The following is a 16,276-nucleotide window of genomic DNA, read 5'->3' on the forward strand; positions in this document are numbered from 1 at the left end:
GAAATGAGCGCAATTCCAGAAAGTACGAGGGGTAGTATAGTATGGCGGCTGGGGTATTGGGGAATGCTCTTCTCTCTCTTAAGGATATTGCGGGCTCCTCGAATGTTAAGGTGGTTTCGGCTCAGGACTTGGTCTGTGCGAAGAGCCTTAATGTTTTTTGGGTTCCTAAACTAGCTCAGGTGATTAGGGAGGTGTGGTGGTGTAGACCCGCTGCGGGGTGATGAAACTTAATGTTGATGGATGCTCTTTAGGGAACCCGGGGTGGGCTGGTGGGGGTGGTGTTTTTAGAGATGATATGGCGGCTCCCCTCTCGGTTTTCAGTATTTTCCTCGTCATCAAGAATAATTTTGTGGCTGAATTTTGGGCAGTTATGCATGGCCTGCTTAGGGCAAAGGAAATGGGTGTAACGAAGTTAAGGATTGAGACTAACTCTATGGCGGTGGATGAGGCTTTCAGGTCGGGCGTGATCCCGTGGTTTGTTAGACAGGTTTGGTTAGGGCTCCATCCTTACCTTCTTGCTGTCATTTGGAAGATTTCTCACTATTTTCGAGAGGCGAATCCAGTGGCGGACTTGCTTGCGAAAACAGCTACGAAATCTGGCGTCTTTGAGCCTTCGTTTGGTGAGTTCCCCTCGGCAATTAACTCAGCTCTGCTTGATGATGCCTTAGGCCATCCTCTGTATAGCTTTGAGTAGTGGGTATTCCTGCTAGGATGGTGTTTCTTGGTTGCCAGGGCTATCCCCTGTCTTCATTTTTTGTAACCGTCTAGGTATGCCTAGACGTTACATAATTGTATCTTTTTTTCACTTTTAATATATTCTTTACTGACCTTTAGCAAAAAATAAAAGCTCGATATCTAGGGTGGGGGCTTCAGACTCAGATTTGATCATTTGGAAGCTTAATCCTTCTGGCCTATTCAGCTCTAAGTCTGCTTGGAAGATTATACGCTCCCCCTCCACACCCGTTGATTGGGCAACATGTGTGTGGTTTCAGAATTGTATCCCAAGACAATCAATCAGCAAATGGTGATGTATGGCCGATGGCTTTCCAACTAAAGAGCTTTGGAAGAGAAATGTTCAAGTGACTCCCTTTTGTTGTTTTTGTTGGGCCGGAATTGAGAGCAAAGACCACTTATTTTTTTAAGTGTGTCTTCAGTTCTCAAATTTGGGGCGACATCCTTAAGTTCTAATCTCCATCAAAAATTCCAAGTAATAATTTCTTGATTGAGGCTAATTGGCCATCTCTCATATTTGGATGGAGAGAAATTTCCATATCTTTTGCAACAAGACTAGAATTCGTCCAAGTATCATCAGGGCCATTCGTGCGGATGTGGAGAATCTACTCAAGGACACCCCCTAAAAGGCTTGGTAGTCCTATGAATGAATTCCTTGTCCAGAAGTGGCGAATAACCCCTGTTTGGTCCACCAATCAATTGAGTTCTTTGTAGTTGAGGTTTTGTGCATCATGTTAGCTATTTGTAGCTTTGATGGGTTATTCTATATATAATGGCTTTTGGGTCCTTGCTTGCTCTTTTGGGACTTATCCATTATCTACTGGTAGGGATGCCTTTTGTTTTGTATAGCTTTTCCCCTCTTTTCCAATAAATTTGATTTACCGATCAAAAAAAAAACAAAAGGTTCTTGAATAGCTGAAGCTGAACATATCTAGAAGCCATACTCGCTGAACAATCTCTATGAGGGACGCTACAAATAAAATTAAGTCAGCTTTTTTTTTGGACATACGGGTAGCAATTTAGAGACAATTCAATTAAAACTTTTGAAAACTAATCACGAGAAACATTTTAGATCAAATTTCATAACGAAGTGTAGGTCCTCATTAGTGCATGTCCAAGTATGGATAAACACCTTTTCAAACTCCCCCTCCCCCCCCCCCCCCCCTCTCCCTCATACGTCTCTCTCTCTCTCACAGAAAGTATATATATATATATATAACACAATATTATATAATTTACCCGAATATTATTTGGGACCCGAGGAAGCCCCTAAAATATTATTGAAAATTCAAAATTACAAAACTGAATAAAGACAAGAACTAGCCACAGTTGATGCCACCAGGTCCACCAAATGTCAGACTTGCTCCTCGTTCAGGTACATATTTATGATAAAGTATGTCATAGCAGTTCTTTCCCTTCACATAAGTAGTTATATCTGTTTTCTTTAATAGAGGATCGATACCATAGTCCTTATTCACCATCTTCATCCATTCGAAATAGCATGGAAACGGATCATATGGGAAACGACCATTTCCTAATGGAGGGCCAACTCCATTAGAACCAACCTGTGCAATCCCTCCCCAAGAAACACTAGTGGCACCATCACCTAAATAAGGAAATAAGTTCTTTGGCCAATAACCAATAACTATACTATTTTTTGTGATTATCAACCACCAGTTCCTGCTTAAGGGATCCTGCAGTAAGGATAAAAATAAAAATAAATATTTAATTTTGTTAGCTACATAACTAGCATTTTTTACATTAAAAAAAATCTTTTAAATGTAAATTCTATATATATACCTGATAAACATGGACTTTGATCACATATTGAGTTCCACCAATTGTAGAAACTGGAGATAAAGGAGCACTTGGAGTCACTGATCTATCAACTTGCACAAAACCTGTGCAAAGAGTATTGTAGCACCCGCGAGGCTTATCTTTATTAACCTGTACATTTTTGAAATATTTTTATTCAAGGGAAAAAGAACTCTATCCAGGAGTGTGGCCTACACCAGCACTCCCATGAGTCTATTGATCTATCTCTTTCCTCCCCATATGAAAAGACAGCTAGCTCTGCCCCCTTGTTTAAAGGAAGAAAGAGAATAGACACATGGGAGTGCTGGCGTAGGCCACATTCCAAGACTGAAAACTGCTTAATTCCCTTTATTCAATTAGATAAATATATTATAAAAAAAAAAATTCTAGAAGGGAAGGAGAAAGTGAGGGATGGTAGCACCAATACAAATTGGAAAAAAAAAACCCAAATGTTGGCAACATACCGACCAATATGTAAAAAACCGAGTAAGATGATCACCATATAACCGTGGATCAACCTAATATTGCCAATTGAAAAAAAAATTTAAAGTTAGACAACAATTACCTTTCCATATTTCAGTAATGGTGGACCATCACAATATACATACCGTCCATCCAGCAGTTATATAATCAAAGTTTTCATTTGGACCAGCACGAACCCAAATTAGTGCACTCGTACATTGTGTAGGTTCTACAGTTGGATTGTATACATTGATGTATGCAGAAGCTCCATGAACTAGTCCACCTTCTTCCCCGTGAACTTCCAAAACCTGAATGGTCATCAATTCTACTTGCTATTTTCATAATTCAAACCAACATAAATTATCTATGCAACCGATCATGTGCTTATTTTACATAAATCTGTGACAACCCAATATTTATTTTTCACTCCTTTATCTTGGTTACGCTTGATTCTATGCAAAAACTATATAAAAAGAAAATTTTCTGAAAACATTAGTCTTAATCCTTGAAAAAATATTATTCCTTAAAATTTTCCAAAAATTTACCTAGAATTAAAAATGGGGAGTTAATTCTTAAAACAAGTTGGTGACAATGACAGGACAAATTTTATTTATGTTGGCTTAAAAAATTGTGAGTTCTGTAAGGGTATTTATGTAATATCTCTTCATATGTTCTAATATAATCCTACTTGTATTAATACTCGAACTGTGAGGGGTAATCTAGTAATTAATCCTTCTGACCTAACCCTTGGAAGGCCGGGCTAGAGCTGGGGGAATTATTAGAGATGATACAGGAAGGATAGTGTCATCTTTCTTCAGCCTTTGCATTGGTATTGGAACGAATTATATGGTTGAATTTGAAGGCTTTATTTATGGTATACATTGAAGAAAGGAGATGGGATTAAGGAAGGAAGGTATGGATAGAATGTGATTCAGTGGCTGTACGTAGTTGGGTCTATTCAAAGCATGACAATTCCATGGTTCTATAAACAGTGTTGGTTGGCCTTAATTTCTTATTTGGAAGGTATCTCATGGAAGAATTCTCACAGTTACAGGGAATGAAATGCCATAGTAGATTACTACCAAAGTGTGCAGCCAAAAGTAGTGGATTTTCGATTCCAATAGTAACAGAGTTAGTTTCCAAATTACATCAATCACTAGATAAGTTGGGATGATTGTTGGCACAGGTAGAGTGTGTCTGTTGATGGCCGTGCTGAAGGTGGACATTCTCTATCTATTTAGTGCTTGAAATTGTCTAGGAATGCATGCCTAGACTTCAATGTCTTTGTACTCTTTTTAAATTTAATATATACCTTTGCGGACTTGGATACTGTGCATCCGGGGGCAGCCGGGCTGCATGTGCAGCGCCAGACTCAAGACAGCACGCTTGGACCGCCTTACCCCTGCCCAAGCGCCTTGCCCGAACAGGGGTAAGGGAGTCAAAGCGCACATAAAGAAATATCTCTATAGAAAATCTTACCATTGAAAATCGAAATTCTGAACTCTCTTAATATAGTTGAATGATGAAACAATATTAGTACTGCTGACACCATTTAGCTGGGATACATCTTAGTTAGGGTCATGAATTATCTAAATTATAAGTTAGGAATTGCTTACAAATTGCCCTGGGAAGTGGATCCCGCTTTGGTTGATATTTGTAGAGAAATCTCTTGCTAAAGATCTAGCCCTTAAAAGATCTTCTTTTGAAGTTCTTCGAATGGGAACTGTTCCTTGGGGACATTCTTTGCCCTTTAAACTAATTGGCAAAGATTCAGTTGCTGACGAATTTTTGTTTGCTTCTCCTTCCGGGAAAAAACTAGGTTTCATCTGCAAGAAAATCAAAATAATATCGGTCAAATTTTCACTCCTTTTGTTTTTGGTGAAATGTGAAATAAAAATTTAGGTCTATTATAAGTAATAAAACTGGAAAAATTAATTCAAATTCCATATAATTATTTTTATAATAGAATTTAATGGAGTTTTTTTTTTTGCGGGGGAACTGTTTGTCCATTGTACAACACTTCCAAAACAAATTTTAGTCTGAAACTTAACGAGTGAGATGGTTTATGGTCCACTATGAATTATGACATGGACCCAACCATGATATATATGTTGATATGGAAACTTGTAATAGATTCCAATAATCACGAAACAAGTCATTAATTGTGAATATTGCGACCCTAGAATTGCTTAGGCTTCGTCCGGTAGCAACCAATAAAGTCAAATGAAGGGAAATGATATTATAACAGAATAAAATGGAAAATTTTCTGATGCTCAAAGTGGTTGTGTAACTAATTGAAAATTTTAATTATATACTAATTAGATTCCAAGCTTGAAACCAAATACGTGATATCTTGCACGATGGAGATGACAGAAATTGGTGGATCGGCTCTTTCACTGTTAAGAAGTGAAATAGTACTTTATTGTCAGATTCAACAATCAAATGATCCAAACTATCTTCAATTTATAGCATGAAGGATCCCCATCCTAATTGCCAATGCTTCACCAATGAGAATAGTTGTGAACATAGCCGGTTTAGATGTTGCATGCAAAGGTCTGCCATAGTTGTTCCTGAAAATTAATCCAAGACCCCCAACAGTGCTACCAGATACCAGAGATGCATCACAATAAAGCTTTAAGTAGGCTCTTGTAGGAGGCTCCCAGAATAAATCTTGTAGTGGAGTGTGATTTATCATGGTACTAGGATGTGTAGTGCATGCTTCTTGGATCTCAATGAAATCCCATTGGGCTTGAATAATGATATCCTCCCGAGACCATGAGTGCCTTTGGAAAACATAATAATTATGAGTCTGCCAAATATAATATCCAATGAAGCTGTAAAGATAAGTGGTCTTCCTATATAATCTCTTTCCATGGACTCCCAAAGCCTCCCAATTCTTGACCCAAAGATGTATGTTTGGTGTCATCGCAACTGCGAAAATATAAGATAATGTACTACCAAACCAAAGCACCCTTGCGAAAGGGCATGCAAAGAGGACATGATCAATTGTTTCTGTAGCCTCTCCACATCGTACACATTCCGTATCCAATGGAATTCTCCGATGGGATAAAGCTTTTGTCGTTGCTAGTCCATTTGCACATGCATGTCAAAAGAAGGATCTAATTATTGGAAGAGCATGACAAGACCATATTTGCTTCCACACCTCGGATGGTACCACTCCTCTTGAAGTTGATGATGATGCTAAAGATGACGCATCAACAATGCTTTTAGCATATAGAGCATGATAGAGTACCATCTTAAGGGATGGCCTGTGGAACAAAACCCCCACAGTTTTAGATGATCTTCTTCATGTGTGGGACATCCTCCCTGACAAAATGTATTCGAACAATGATGGTCCTGATAGAGTGGTGTGGAAGGCCTCCCCTTCCGAATCATTCACGATGAGGTCAGGTTGGGACTTTGTCCGATAGAATGCTCCTTTGGTGGATTGGTTGGTGGCAGTTTTAATGCTTGGAGATGTTTGGTCAATACCTTCCCAACGGTGGATCAGCTTCTCAAAAGAACAATGAATATGTCCCCATTTTGTTGCTTTTGTTTGGAAGGTCTTGAATCTCGAAACCATTTTTTTTTTTTTTTTGAATGCCCCTTCACGGATGGAATTTGGAGAGACATTAGGAGACTTTACTCACCTTCCAATCAAGTTGCATTTCATGTTGTGTTAGAAGAGCTCAGTGGGTTGCGAAGGTATTTGGAGGAGACCATATCAGATCGGTAGGTAAGTTGGCCTTTTGCTCAACCATCAACCAACTTTTGAAAGAGCAAAACTGAGGTTGTTCTAAAACAAGACCAAGCCTAAACCATTGATAGTTAGAGATATTATGATGCCTGTTCAAGATAAATACAAAGCTACTCCCCTCGACAACCAGCGTTCGAGGAGGAATCTTAATATTGCCAGTAAGTGGGATATCCAAGTCAAGTGGCATGTGTAAGGTTAGGGGCTGGCTTTCTTTTGTTCTGTTGAGTACTCTTTTGTAGAGTGAGTGGCCTCTTATTGTCTTGAGACTATCTCCTGTGAGATGTACATGTAAGTCGTCAGGCTGGGTTTTGTACATTGCTCCCCCCCCCCCCCCGCCCGCATTTTCTTTTCCTTTTTTTGAAAAAATTGATATTATCTATCAAAAAAAAAAAAGGGAGGTGATAACAATAAGTTCTTACATTCTATCAACTGGGCAAAAGTCTGCCTCTCAAAGAAAGAAGGGGGTTTTGGCTTAAGAAGAGTGAAAGAAATGAACAAACCTGGCCTTTTAAAGCTTCTGTGGAAATTAGCTACAAAGAAAGAGTGTTTATGGGTTAATTGGATATATTTCAAATATCTTAAAAAGTAACACTATCTGGACAATGAATTGTGCTTCAGATGCTTGTTGGACTTGGAGCAAGCTTCTCAAGTTTAGAACAAATGTGTTGGATGCTATTAAATGTCGTATTGATGACGTGTTCTACCATGTTATGGCTAGAGAATTGGCACCCACGTGGAGTTCTTCTTTTTTCATTCAGTCAGCCAATTAGGTAAGATGCGGGTTTCGATAGATTGGCAGTGGTTTCCTCCATTCTTTCAGATGACATGTGGTCTCCTGACCCCCTGCCTCCTTTGCTCTTGCTCTGGTGTGGGATCAACTTTAGGCTACTAATAGAAAACCCCATGAGAGTGGGGATGTTGTTGTGTGGATCAAACTCTTTTTCTATGCAATTCATTGTTGCCTCTGCTTGGGATCTTATTTGTTCCAAGGGTAGTCCTAGCTCCTGACAGAATGTTGTTTGGTTTAAACATCGTATCCCAAGGCACAGCTTCATCACTTGGAGTGATTTGACTTCTTCCCTCCCCACCCAAGAGTTCATTCTCCATGGAAACATCACTATCCCTAAATGATGCCTCTGTTAGAATGCATCTAAAAATTTGATCATTTATTTTTTGGATGCCAATTCTCCTGGAGTATTTGGAAAGGGGTGGTACAAAAGTGTAGTTCCAAACATTGCCCATTGCCGTCCTTTGAATGTGAATGAAAATGGCTTATCTAGACATTCAATGACTATTCAATCTATTTGAGGGTCACCAAGTTGGCTTTCTATGCTACAGTGTACCACATTTGATGGGAGGGGGGGAAGAATATGCGCAGTTGGACCTCTTCGTCTCGTACCTTCCCTCAAATTTGGAGCTCTATTGAATTTGTAGTTAAAACCAGAGTCAATCACCTTCATGCTTCTGATTTGGATTATTTTAAGAATCGGCATATTGTAAATTCGTGGGGTCTTCAAATTCGGCTACACTGATCCTCTTTTTTTCTTTCTCTTTGCTTTCTAGGTAGTTCTCCCTCTCTTGGCTCCCCTGTCGGGCTCCTTTGTATAACTCTTTCTTTTTAATATATTTTAGGCTTTATCCAAACAATAAAAAAAGTAGCGATCAAAATGTCTAGACTCCCAAGACCCAGACAATTCCAACTTATGAGTTTCATTAAAGCGCGTGGAGCTGAAAATGTCTAACATCCACGGGTTCTTGGGATAAAAGAATGACCAGATTTTTTTTTTTTACATAATGTCGGAAGAGGAGCTACCCGAATTGTGGGGGCAGTTGGCCTTGTGTTTAGGTGCATGTTTGGAATGGTGGATAATATCCATGGCATCGTAGGGTATAATGAAAGAGGAGAGGGATGTCATGAATAGAAGAGTATGTTGGAGTGGTTGAGGGAGAGGTTATTGCAGTGAGTTGGGATTGTAGGTCATGCTACGGTCCATGGGATCATTGTGGTTCACCTTGGTAAACCAATAAACATTATACTTTGAGTTCCCCACTTTTGGGATCTTCAGGTTGCCCCTAGGGTACCCCATTTAATATTTACAGATTCCCATGGCCTCCCTAGGGAACCCTAATTGTATTTGGTATAAAAATTATTAACCAAATCCTTCTCTTTCTGTCCCATAAAACTATGGGATCACAAAGACAGAGAAATTTCATGTTTTTTCATCCCATGGAAAGAGGGATCCATCTCATACCCGAATGCATAGTGGAAAGAGATCAATTCGGGTTTCTTTCATATCCCATGAATAATTACACAATTAAAACAAGAGGAATTAATAGAATTTGCTAACATGATGAACCTCAAGTATTGCTCCTCCAATAGACAGTGGTTCTTCCTCCAACGAGCACTTCAGGTAAACAGATCTGAACCTCCAATGGTGCAGCCAAGGTTCTCCAAGCCAATCCTAGATCCTCTTCAGTTCTTCAATCACAGATCTGGGTTTCCAAAACCCTAACTCTCAAATACTAGAGAGCAAGAAGAAGGAGAGAGAAGAGATCACAAGAGAGAGAGAGGGGAGAGCCAAATTCGTCCACGGGGGGGGGGGGGGGAGGAACCAAATTTGTCCAAGGGTTGTCCCCTCCCCTTAGTGTGTTTAAATAATAGGGTTTTTAAAATCCTACTTGGATGATTCCCAATGAGAGTCTGACATTCTCTCTCCTCATTGGCTTGATTCTATTTAATCCTAAAGTACTTCTAATTGGTGAAGAAGCAGGATCTAATAGGGAATGGTATCATTAATTATTTATTTTAATTCATGAATAATTACAATTAGCACTATATCCATTAATTAAATAAATAACCAATTATTTTAGCAAATTCCAAATAAACCCATACATGATAATAAATTGTCATGTACCAACCCACCACTAATCAACACCATCATTATGGAATCTAGGGCATGTACACTAGTACTACCAAACCCCAATCCATAGTACATGTCCATATAAGAGTGTCTGTGTATATGATCGGGTCCCGTAAAATCCGATAAACATTTTAATTAAATAACTACATATAATTTATCATTTTATTTAAAATAGGTTTTGCAAACCCCAATCGGGCAATGGTGATCATGTTAAGCAACTCCTTCACTCACAAAATGTTTGCGCATTCCCAGAACATTGGCTTTGACTCACTTGAATCTCAATCATTGATGAACCAAAGAATGCAGTCACATTTTGCAGTGATAGGGTCCTCTCAGGTACAGGGTCTCGGTGACACATGTCTATCCCATTCTACATTTGGCAGTAACACATGAGGGAATCGACAAAATAGATTCTTCGCCAATACACACATCAAACATGTGAGTACTCGCATTCGTATCCTGACATCAAATGTCTACGTATACCCAATGCGGCGACCATATGATAAGGGTGCCCAGCCCAAACCCTAGTCGTGACTACTATTTTAAGTAAAACTTACGGACACATAACGCACAAAAAGTTTATATCGCACGCGATAATATTAAACCCAAATGTATAAAAGGTTCAATACAAAATAAACCGGACCGCACTGGGTTTGATGGACACATAAATCCAACAGGGATAGTGACGAGTGGGCTGAGGTGGAGAATGTGGTGGTTTGGAATGGATTAGAGTGGGTTGTGGACAGTGCGGTGGGTTAGAATGAGGTGGCAGAATGATTAAATATGGTGTATGAGGGAAAGGAGTTGTGTTAACAGCCATACGAGGAGTTGAAACCATCTCCTCCGTTAATCAAGTACCATCTTGTAGATATTGCATGCATGCACCATTTATTTATAATTATTATATTTGGTATGATTTTAAGTTAGCGTTTCTTTTTCTTTTTTTTTTTGGTGAATAATAAAATAATTCATTACCAAAGGAATAGGAAGGGGGGAGGGAGAGAGCGTACAAGGGCACAAGGCCACAAACCAATTCCAAGGCCCACCTAGGAGGAGGCTAGGCCTGGAAGAACCAAAGCCCAAAGAGCAAAACCTAGCAAGAGAGAGCGTAAAAGGGCACAAAGCCCACCTGGGAGGAGGCTAGGCCTGTGAGAACCAAATCCCAAAGGGCAAACAAAACCTGGCTAAGAAAGCCCAAGAAACACAAAAGCCCACAAAAAGAACACAAGGCCACAAGAGCTTAGAAGCCCAACAGAAAGAGAAGGGCAGCCAAGTCATTTCCAGGGTGGGAACCCAAAAACTCTAAACAACTATCTCATCTCATCATGGACCAGCCGCCGAGGGGAGCATCGCCAGAGCTAGAAAACAGCCGCTGCAAAGGGGTCATGCGGAGGACCACGGCCAAGCGAAGGTGACAGCCACATCGAAGAGGCACCAGCCTTGCAAAGGGCAACGGCGAAGCGGCTACCGGCCGAGCATAGGATGCAGAAGGTAGGCTATGCAGCTGGAAGAAGCAGGCATTAGCCGAGCGAGCCAGGCGGATCAGATAGAAGACTGGCCGAAGAAGAGTCTGCGACCAAGCAGCTACAGTCCAAAGGGCAAGTGATGAGCAGCAACTGAGAGCTCCGGCGACGAAGAGCGTCTGGTGAGAGAGAGAGAGAGAGACCAAGCAGGGCCAAAGGCGAAGGGGCAAGTCATCAGACCAAGCGAAGAAGGTAACCTGCAAAGGATACGACTCGGCAAAGAGCAGTTGACGGAGACAAAAGCCCACGGAGCATCACGACCAGGAGAGACCCCAAAGAGTCTAGAAACAGACCTAGCGGGAGGGTGGCTCGCACGTCAGCAACCCAGGCAAGATAGACGACGACGAAACAACCAACCTAACGGGTGGTCAACAAGCAGGGTTGCAGACAAGCTTGGGAAAAGATGACTAGCACTTGTGAGAGGGAAGGAGAAGGAGAAGGGGGAAGAAGGGGGGAGGAGCAGCTTGGCTGTGAGGCCGACTGCTCCTCAACGACATCGCGGGGTTTTTTCCTTCTATCGATAGCAAACGTTTTAGGAAAAAAGCGTGGCCATTGAACTGATATTTCAAAACACTAACCCACTTTACCTTCCCATCCCAAGAGGGATGTCAGTGTTTCTAGTTTATTACTTCTTAAAAGTACTTTACTAATTCCCTTCTCTATTTGAAGATAAAGAGTCAGTGAAATTTTCTAAAAATAAGTATATAAATAGAAGAGAGAATAACAAACCTGGATTTTGTGATCTTTAAGCAATGGATTACGAAAAGCAGGTTGCTTGTAGATATCAACACAATCAAGGATATCACCCTCTTCTGTCTGCAAGAATAAAAAAATTATTAATCGAGAAGGATCAAAGTTCCATTAATGCTCTAACCATGTTAATTTCCATTATTTTCTCTATTTTTTTCCATTCTAGCCTATTCTATGGGGGGGAGAGGAGGGAATATGAGAACCTTGAAGCTAGGTAGGGTCGGACATGAGCGTGAAAGAGGTTTAAGAATCATTTTTCTTTTAAGAAGGATTAAAATCATTTATTTTGGCTTTTTGACCCTATATTTCTTCCCGAAATATTTGAATGATCTTCCTCCAAGCCGTACATACGACTTTCATCGAATACAGCTTTTCACAAAATTCTATATGTATCTATGAGATCAAGTATGGATTTCTATAAAGAATTCTTTCTCATTGGCTCCTTCTCTCGCTTTCTCTTTCCCCTCAATCCCTACATATGTTTGGATATGGGTAAAAACAATCCATGGATTTTAAATGCAGATCTAAAAGTAAGTATTAGATAAAGTCACATACTCTAATGGTCTTGAGAGGATGAGGCACATTTAAAATCTTGAGCTGCCTTTCCAGCTCCAAATCATCTTCATTTTGCTCCACCTTCTTTTTCGCTTCCACCCCATGATGGCTTTTCGAATCTACAAGATACATAACTACCATAAACAAATTGATGGTACCCATCAAACCCTTTGTCATGGAAACACCAGCAAAGAAACCCATGATTAGATCAGTTGGAAAAACTTGTTTACAATCTCATTCAACACATAGTGTGGCCTACTTATATACACAAATAGTTTGGTAAACATTTATTATATTATTCTAATTTTTGGTAAACATTTATTATATCTTGCAATTCTTATTTTTGGTAAACATTTACCTTTGTTGAGGATGTCACGTAGTTAGTGTGATTCACACGTGTATGGTGGGATTAGTGTTGAGGTCACTGTTGTGTCCAGCTGGATTGTATATTGTTGAGATATTGTTAGACTGTTATGTAACCGTATCATTACATTATAAATACAATCGAAAAGCCCAAGACAAAGGTCAAGGGAGTGATTTCATTTTCACATCTCAAACATGGTATCAAAGCTGTAGTCGGTCAAAGCTGTAGTCGGTCAAGTGCCTATGAAAGTATTTTTTTTTTCTTTTGGTATCAAAGCTGCAGTCGGTCAAGTGCCTATGAAAGTATTTTTTTTTTCTTTGGGTATCAAAGCTGCAGTCGGTCAAGTGCCTATGAAAGTTTTTTTTTTTTTCTTTCTTTTCTCTGCTCTCTCATGGCTTCAGATCTCTCAGCTTCGGATGTCTCTTCTCCTTCGCTTGATCAGACGCTCTCGTTCTCTACTGTTCATCATTTTCTGTCAATCAAGCTTTCCTCTTCGAATTACTTGGTCTGGCGTTTTCAATTCATGCCTCTTCTGCGCGGGTCTGGACTTCTTGGTTTTGTGGACGGTAGCAATCCCTGTCCTCCTGAGTTTGTTTCTTATTCGTCTTCCTCAACTCCGGTGATCAATCCGGCGTGTATCACTTGGCAACGGCAAGATCAAATCCTGCTCAGTTGGATCCTTTCCTCGCTAACTGAGAGTGTTCACTCTCACATTGTTGGTCTTGAAACGTTTCGCCAATTTTTATCAACTTGTGGTATTGCACATCGCCTTTCTTGTCCTCATACCTCGGAGCAAAATGGTAAGGTGGAACGAAAACACAGACATGTGGTTGATATGGGACTCCCTATGCTTGCTCACAGCCGATTATCTTTCTAATTCTGGGGCTATGCGTTCCATGCTGCTGTCTTCATTATCAACCGTCTTCCTACTACGGTTCTTGGAAACGTTTCCCCATTTTACAAATTGATGGGTCGACATCCTGATTACACCTTTTTTCAAGACGTTTGGATGCATATGCTATCCTCTCTTGCGACTATACAATCACCATAAAATGTCTTTTCGCTCTGCGCCATGCATTTTTGTGGGCTACAGCATTCACCACAAGGGGTATAAGTGTTTTAACCCTTCTACCAACAAAACTATCATTTCTCGGCATGTTACTTTCGATGAATTTTCATTTCCTTCTATTGAGGATTCCACTTCACCTACTGTGCCTTCTGCTACTTCATGGCCTTCCTTTCCTCCATCCTTTTCAAATTTGTCTCCTGGTAGGGTTCCACCGCACCCACTAGCCACTAAAGAGCTGCTACCATCCACTACAGGGCCGTCCACAGTCTCTCCTCAAGGGTTGTCCTCTCCTGCACCTCTTTTGGCTTCACCTACAAACTCACAGTTGGATTCTACCACTGAGCCCATTTCTAATTCCCTTTCTGATTCTACAACTCAGCCCATTTCTTCTGGGCTTCCTTCAAATTCTGCTAATGGGCCTGTTACTGGTCCTGGACCTTCTATTTCTTTAACCACTGAAAGGTCCCATTTCATGATCACTCGTTCTATGGATGGCACTCGGGTTCCTAAAGTTTCGGTGAATTTTCTTGCTACCAAGCATCCATTCCCAGTGGCTTTAATCTCAACTATGTTAACCCATACCGAGCCCACCTGCTACACGCAGGCCTCACGACATCCCAAATGGCCCAAGGCCATGGATGCTGCATATAATGCCCTAATCTCTAATGGCACTTGGGTTCTAACATCACCACCGTCTGATCGCCGTGTAATTGGGTGTAAATGGATTTTCAGAATCAAATATCGCTCTGATGGTTCAGTAGAGCGCCATAAAGCCCGCCTGCTTGCCAAGGGGTATACCCAGGAGTGTGGGCTTGATTATTCTGAAACCTTCAGCCCGGTGGTGAAGCCCACTACCATTCGGATCATTTTGGCTTTAGCAGTCTCTTCTTCTTGGGCTATTCTGCAGTTAGACGTAAATAATGCATTTTTAAATGGAGTTCTTCACGAAGATATATACATGGAACAGCCACCTGTCTATAAGGATACCCGCTTCCCGGATCATGTGTGCAAGCTGTGTCGCTCTCTCTGTGGGCTTAAACAGGTTCCAAGGGCCTGGTTTCACCGGTTGAGTTCGTTCCTACTTCATGTGCGATGTGGGATTCACAGATTCTAAAACTGATTCTTCGTTGTTCTTTTGCCATTTGTCTACGGGCCGGTAATATGTTCTCGTGTATGTTGACGATATTCTCATTACTGGGCCTTCACAAGCGGCTATTGATTCGTTAATTGGGCTGCTATCTTCTGAGTTTGCCTCAAAAGATCTTGGGCCAGCCCATTATTTTTTGGGCATTGAACTCAAATCCACACCTAAGGGAATTCTTTTATCCCAGTAGAAGTATGTCTTTGATCTGCTGCAAAGGGCCAATATGCTAGGTGTCAAGCCCATCTCTTCTCCTAGGGCACAATCTACTACCTTATCCAGGTCTGTGGGCACACCATTACCTGATCCTACTGAATATCGAAGCCTCGTTGGAGCTTTGCAGTATGCGACGTTAACACGTCCGGATATTTCGTTTGCGGTAAACAAATTGTGTCAGTTTCTGGCCCAGCCCACGGATGTTCATTGGACAGGTCTGAAGCGTGTTCTTCGTTACCTAAAGGGCAGCATTCAATATGGGCTTCAATTGCTCCGTTCATCTAGCCGGTCCATCTCAGCTTACACTGATGCAGATTGGGCAAGTTGCCCAGATGATCGCAAATCCACTGGTGGATATTTCATATTCATTGGTCCTAACTTGGTTTCTTGGCAATCTCGCAAGCAAACCACAGTGGCTCGGTCAAGCATGGAAAGTGAATATCGAGTGTTAGCCCTGCTACAACTGAAATTACTTGGATTCAGTCTCTACTACAAGAAATTCGAGTTCCTCGTTCGTCCTGTCCGGTTCTATGGTGTGACAACATCGGGGCAACATACCTTAGTGTTAACCCAGTCTTTCACTCAAGGACAAAACATATTGAAATTGATTTTCATTTTGTCCGTGATAAGGTTGCCAAGGGTGATCTTTCTGTTCGTTACCTCTCTACTACAAATCAGTTAGCAGATATTTTGACGAAAGGTCTTTCATCTTCTCGGTTTCTGTTATTACGATCCAAACTCAATCTTCATCCGGGTACCTTGAGTTTGCGGGAGGGTGTTAAGGATGTCACGTAGTTAGTGTGATTCACACGTGTATGGTGTGATTAGTGTTGAAGTCACTGTTGTGTCCAGCTGGATTTTATATTGTTGAGATATTGTTAGACTGTTATGTAACCGTATCATTACATTATAAATACAATCGAAAAGCCCAAGACAAAGGTCAAGGGAGTGATTTCATTTTCACATCTCAA

General features: G+C 40.8%; 1 protein-coding gene across 1 annotated transcript; it reads right to left on the reverse strand.

Moving 5' to 3' along the window:
- Positions 1 to 2,051: 2,051 nt before the first annotated feature.
- On the reverse strand, positions 2,052 to 12,716 carry LOC122665832. Its single transcript, XM_043861965.1, has 7 exons — positions 12,516 to 12,716; positions 11,940 to 12,026; positions 4,626 to 4,835; positions 3,156 to 3,341; positions 3,012 to 3,065; positions 2,533 to 2,679; positions 2,052 to 2,426 (listed from the first exon to the last, which is right to left on the reverse strand). Exons 1-7 carry the CDS (start codon positions 12,714 to 12,716, stop codon positions 2,052 to 2,054), a joined length of 1,260 nt encoding a protein of 419 aa, XP_043717900.1.
- Between the last annotated feature and the right edge of the window lie 3,560 nt (positions 12,717 to 16,276).

This window comes from Telopea speciosissima, chromosome 6 (assembly GCF_018873765.1).
Source record: "Telopea speciosissima isolate NSW1024214 ecotype Mountain lineage chromosome 6, Tspe_v1, whole genome shotgun sequence".
Classification (NCBI taxonomy): Eukaryota; Viridiplantae; Streptophyta; class Magnoliopsida; order Proteales; family Proteaceae; genus Telopea; species Telopea speciosissima.

Bases quoted from the DNA above. Each gene is read 5' to 3' on its own strand.
- LOC122665832 (XM_043861965.1), bottom strand. From the start codon at position 12,716: ATGGGTTTCTTTGCTGGTGTTTCCATGACAAAGGGTTTGATGGGTACC. The intron at 4,836-11,939 runs GTTTGTTATTCT...ATTTTCTTGCAG, and splicing joins TTAAAGATCACAAAATCCAG to ATGAAACCTAGTTTTTTCCC. The intron at 2,427-2,532 runs GTATATATATAG...TCCTTACTGCAG, and splicing joins TCAAAGTCCATGTTTATCAG to GATCCCTTAAGCAGGAACTG.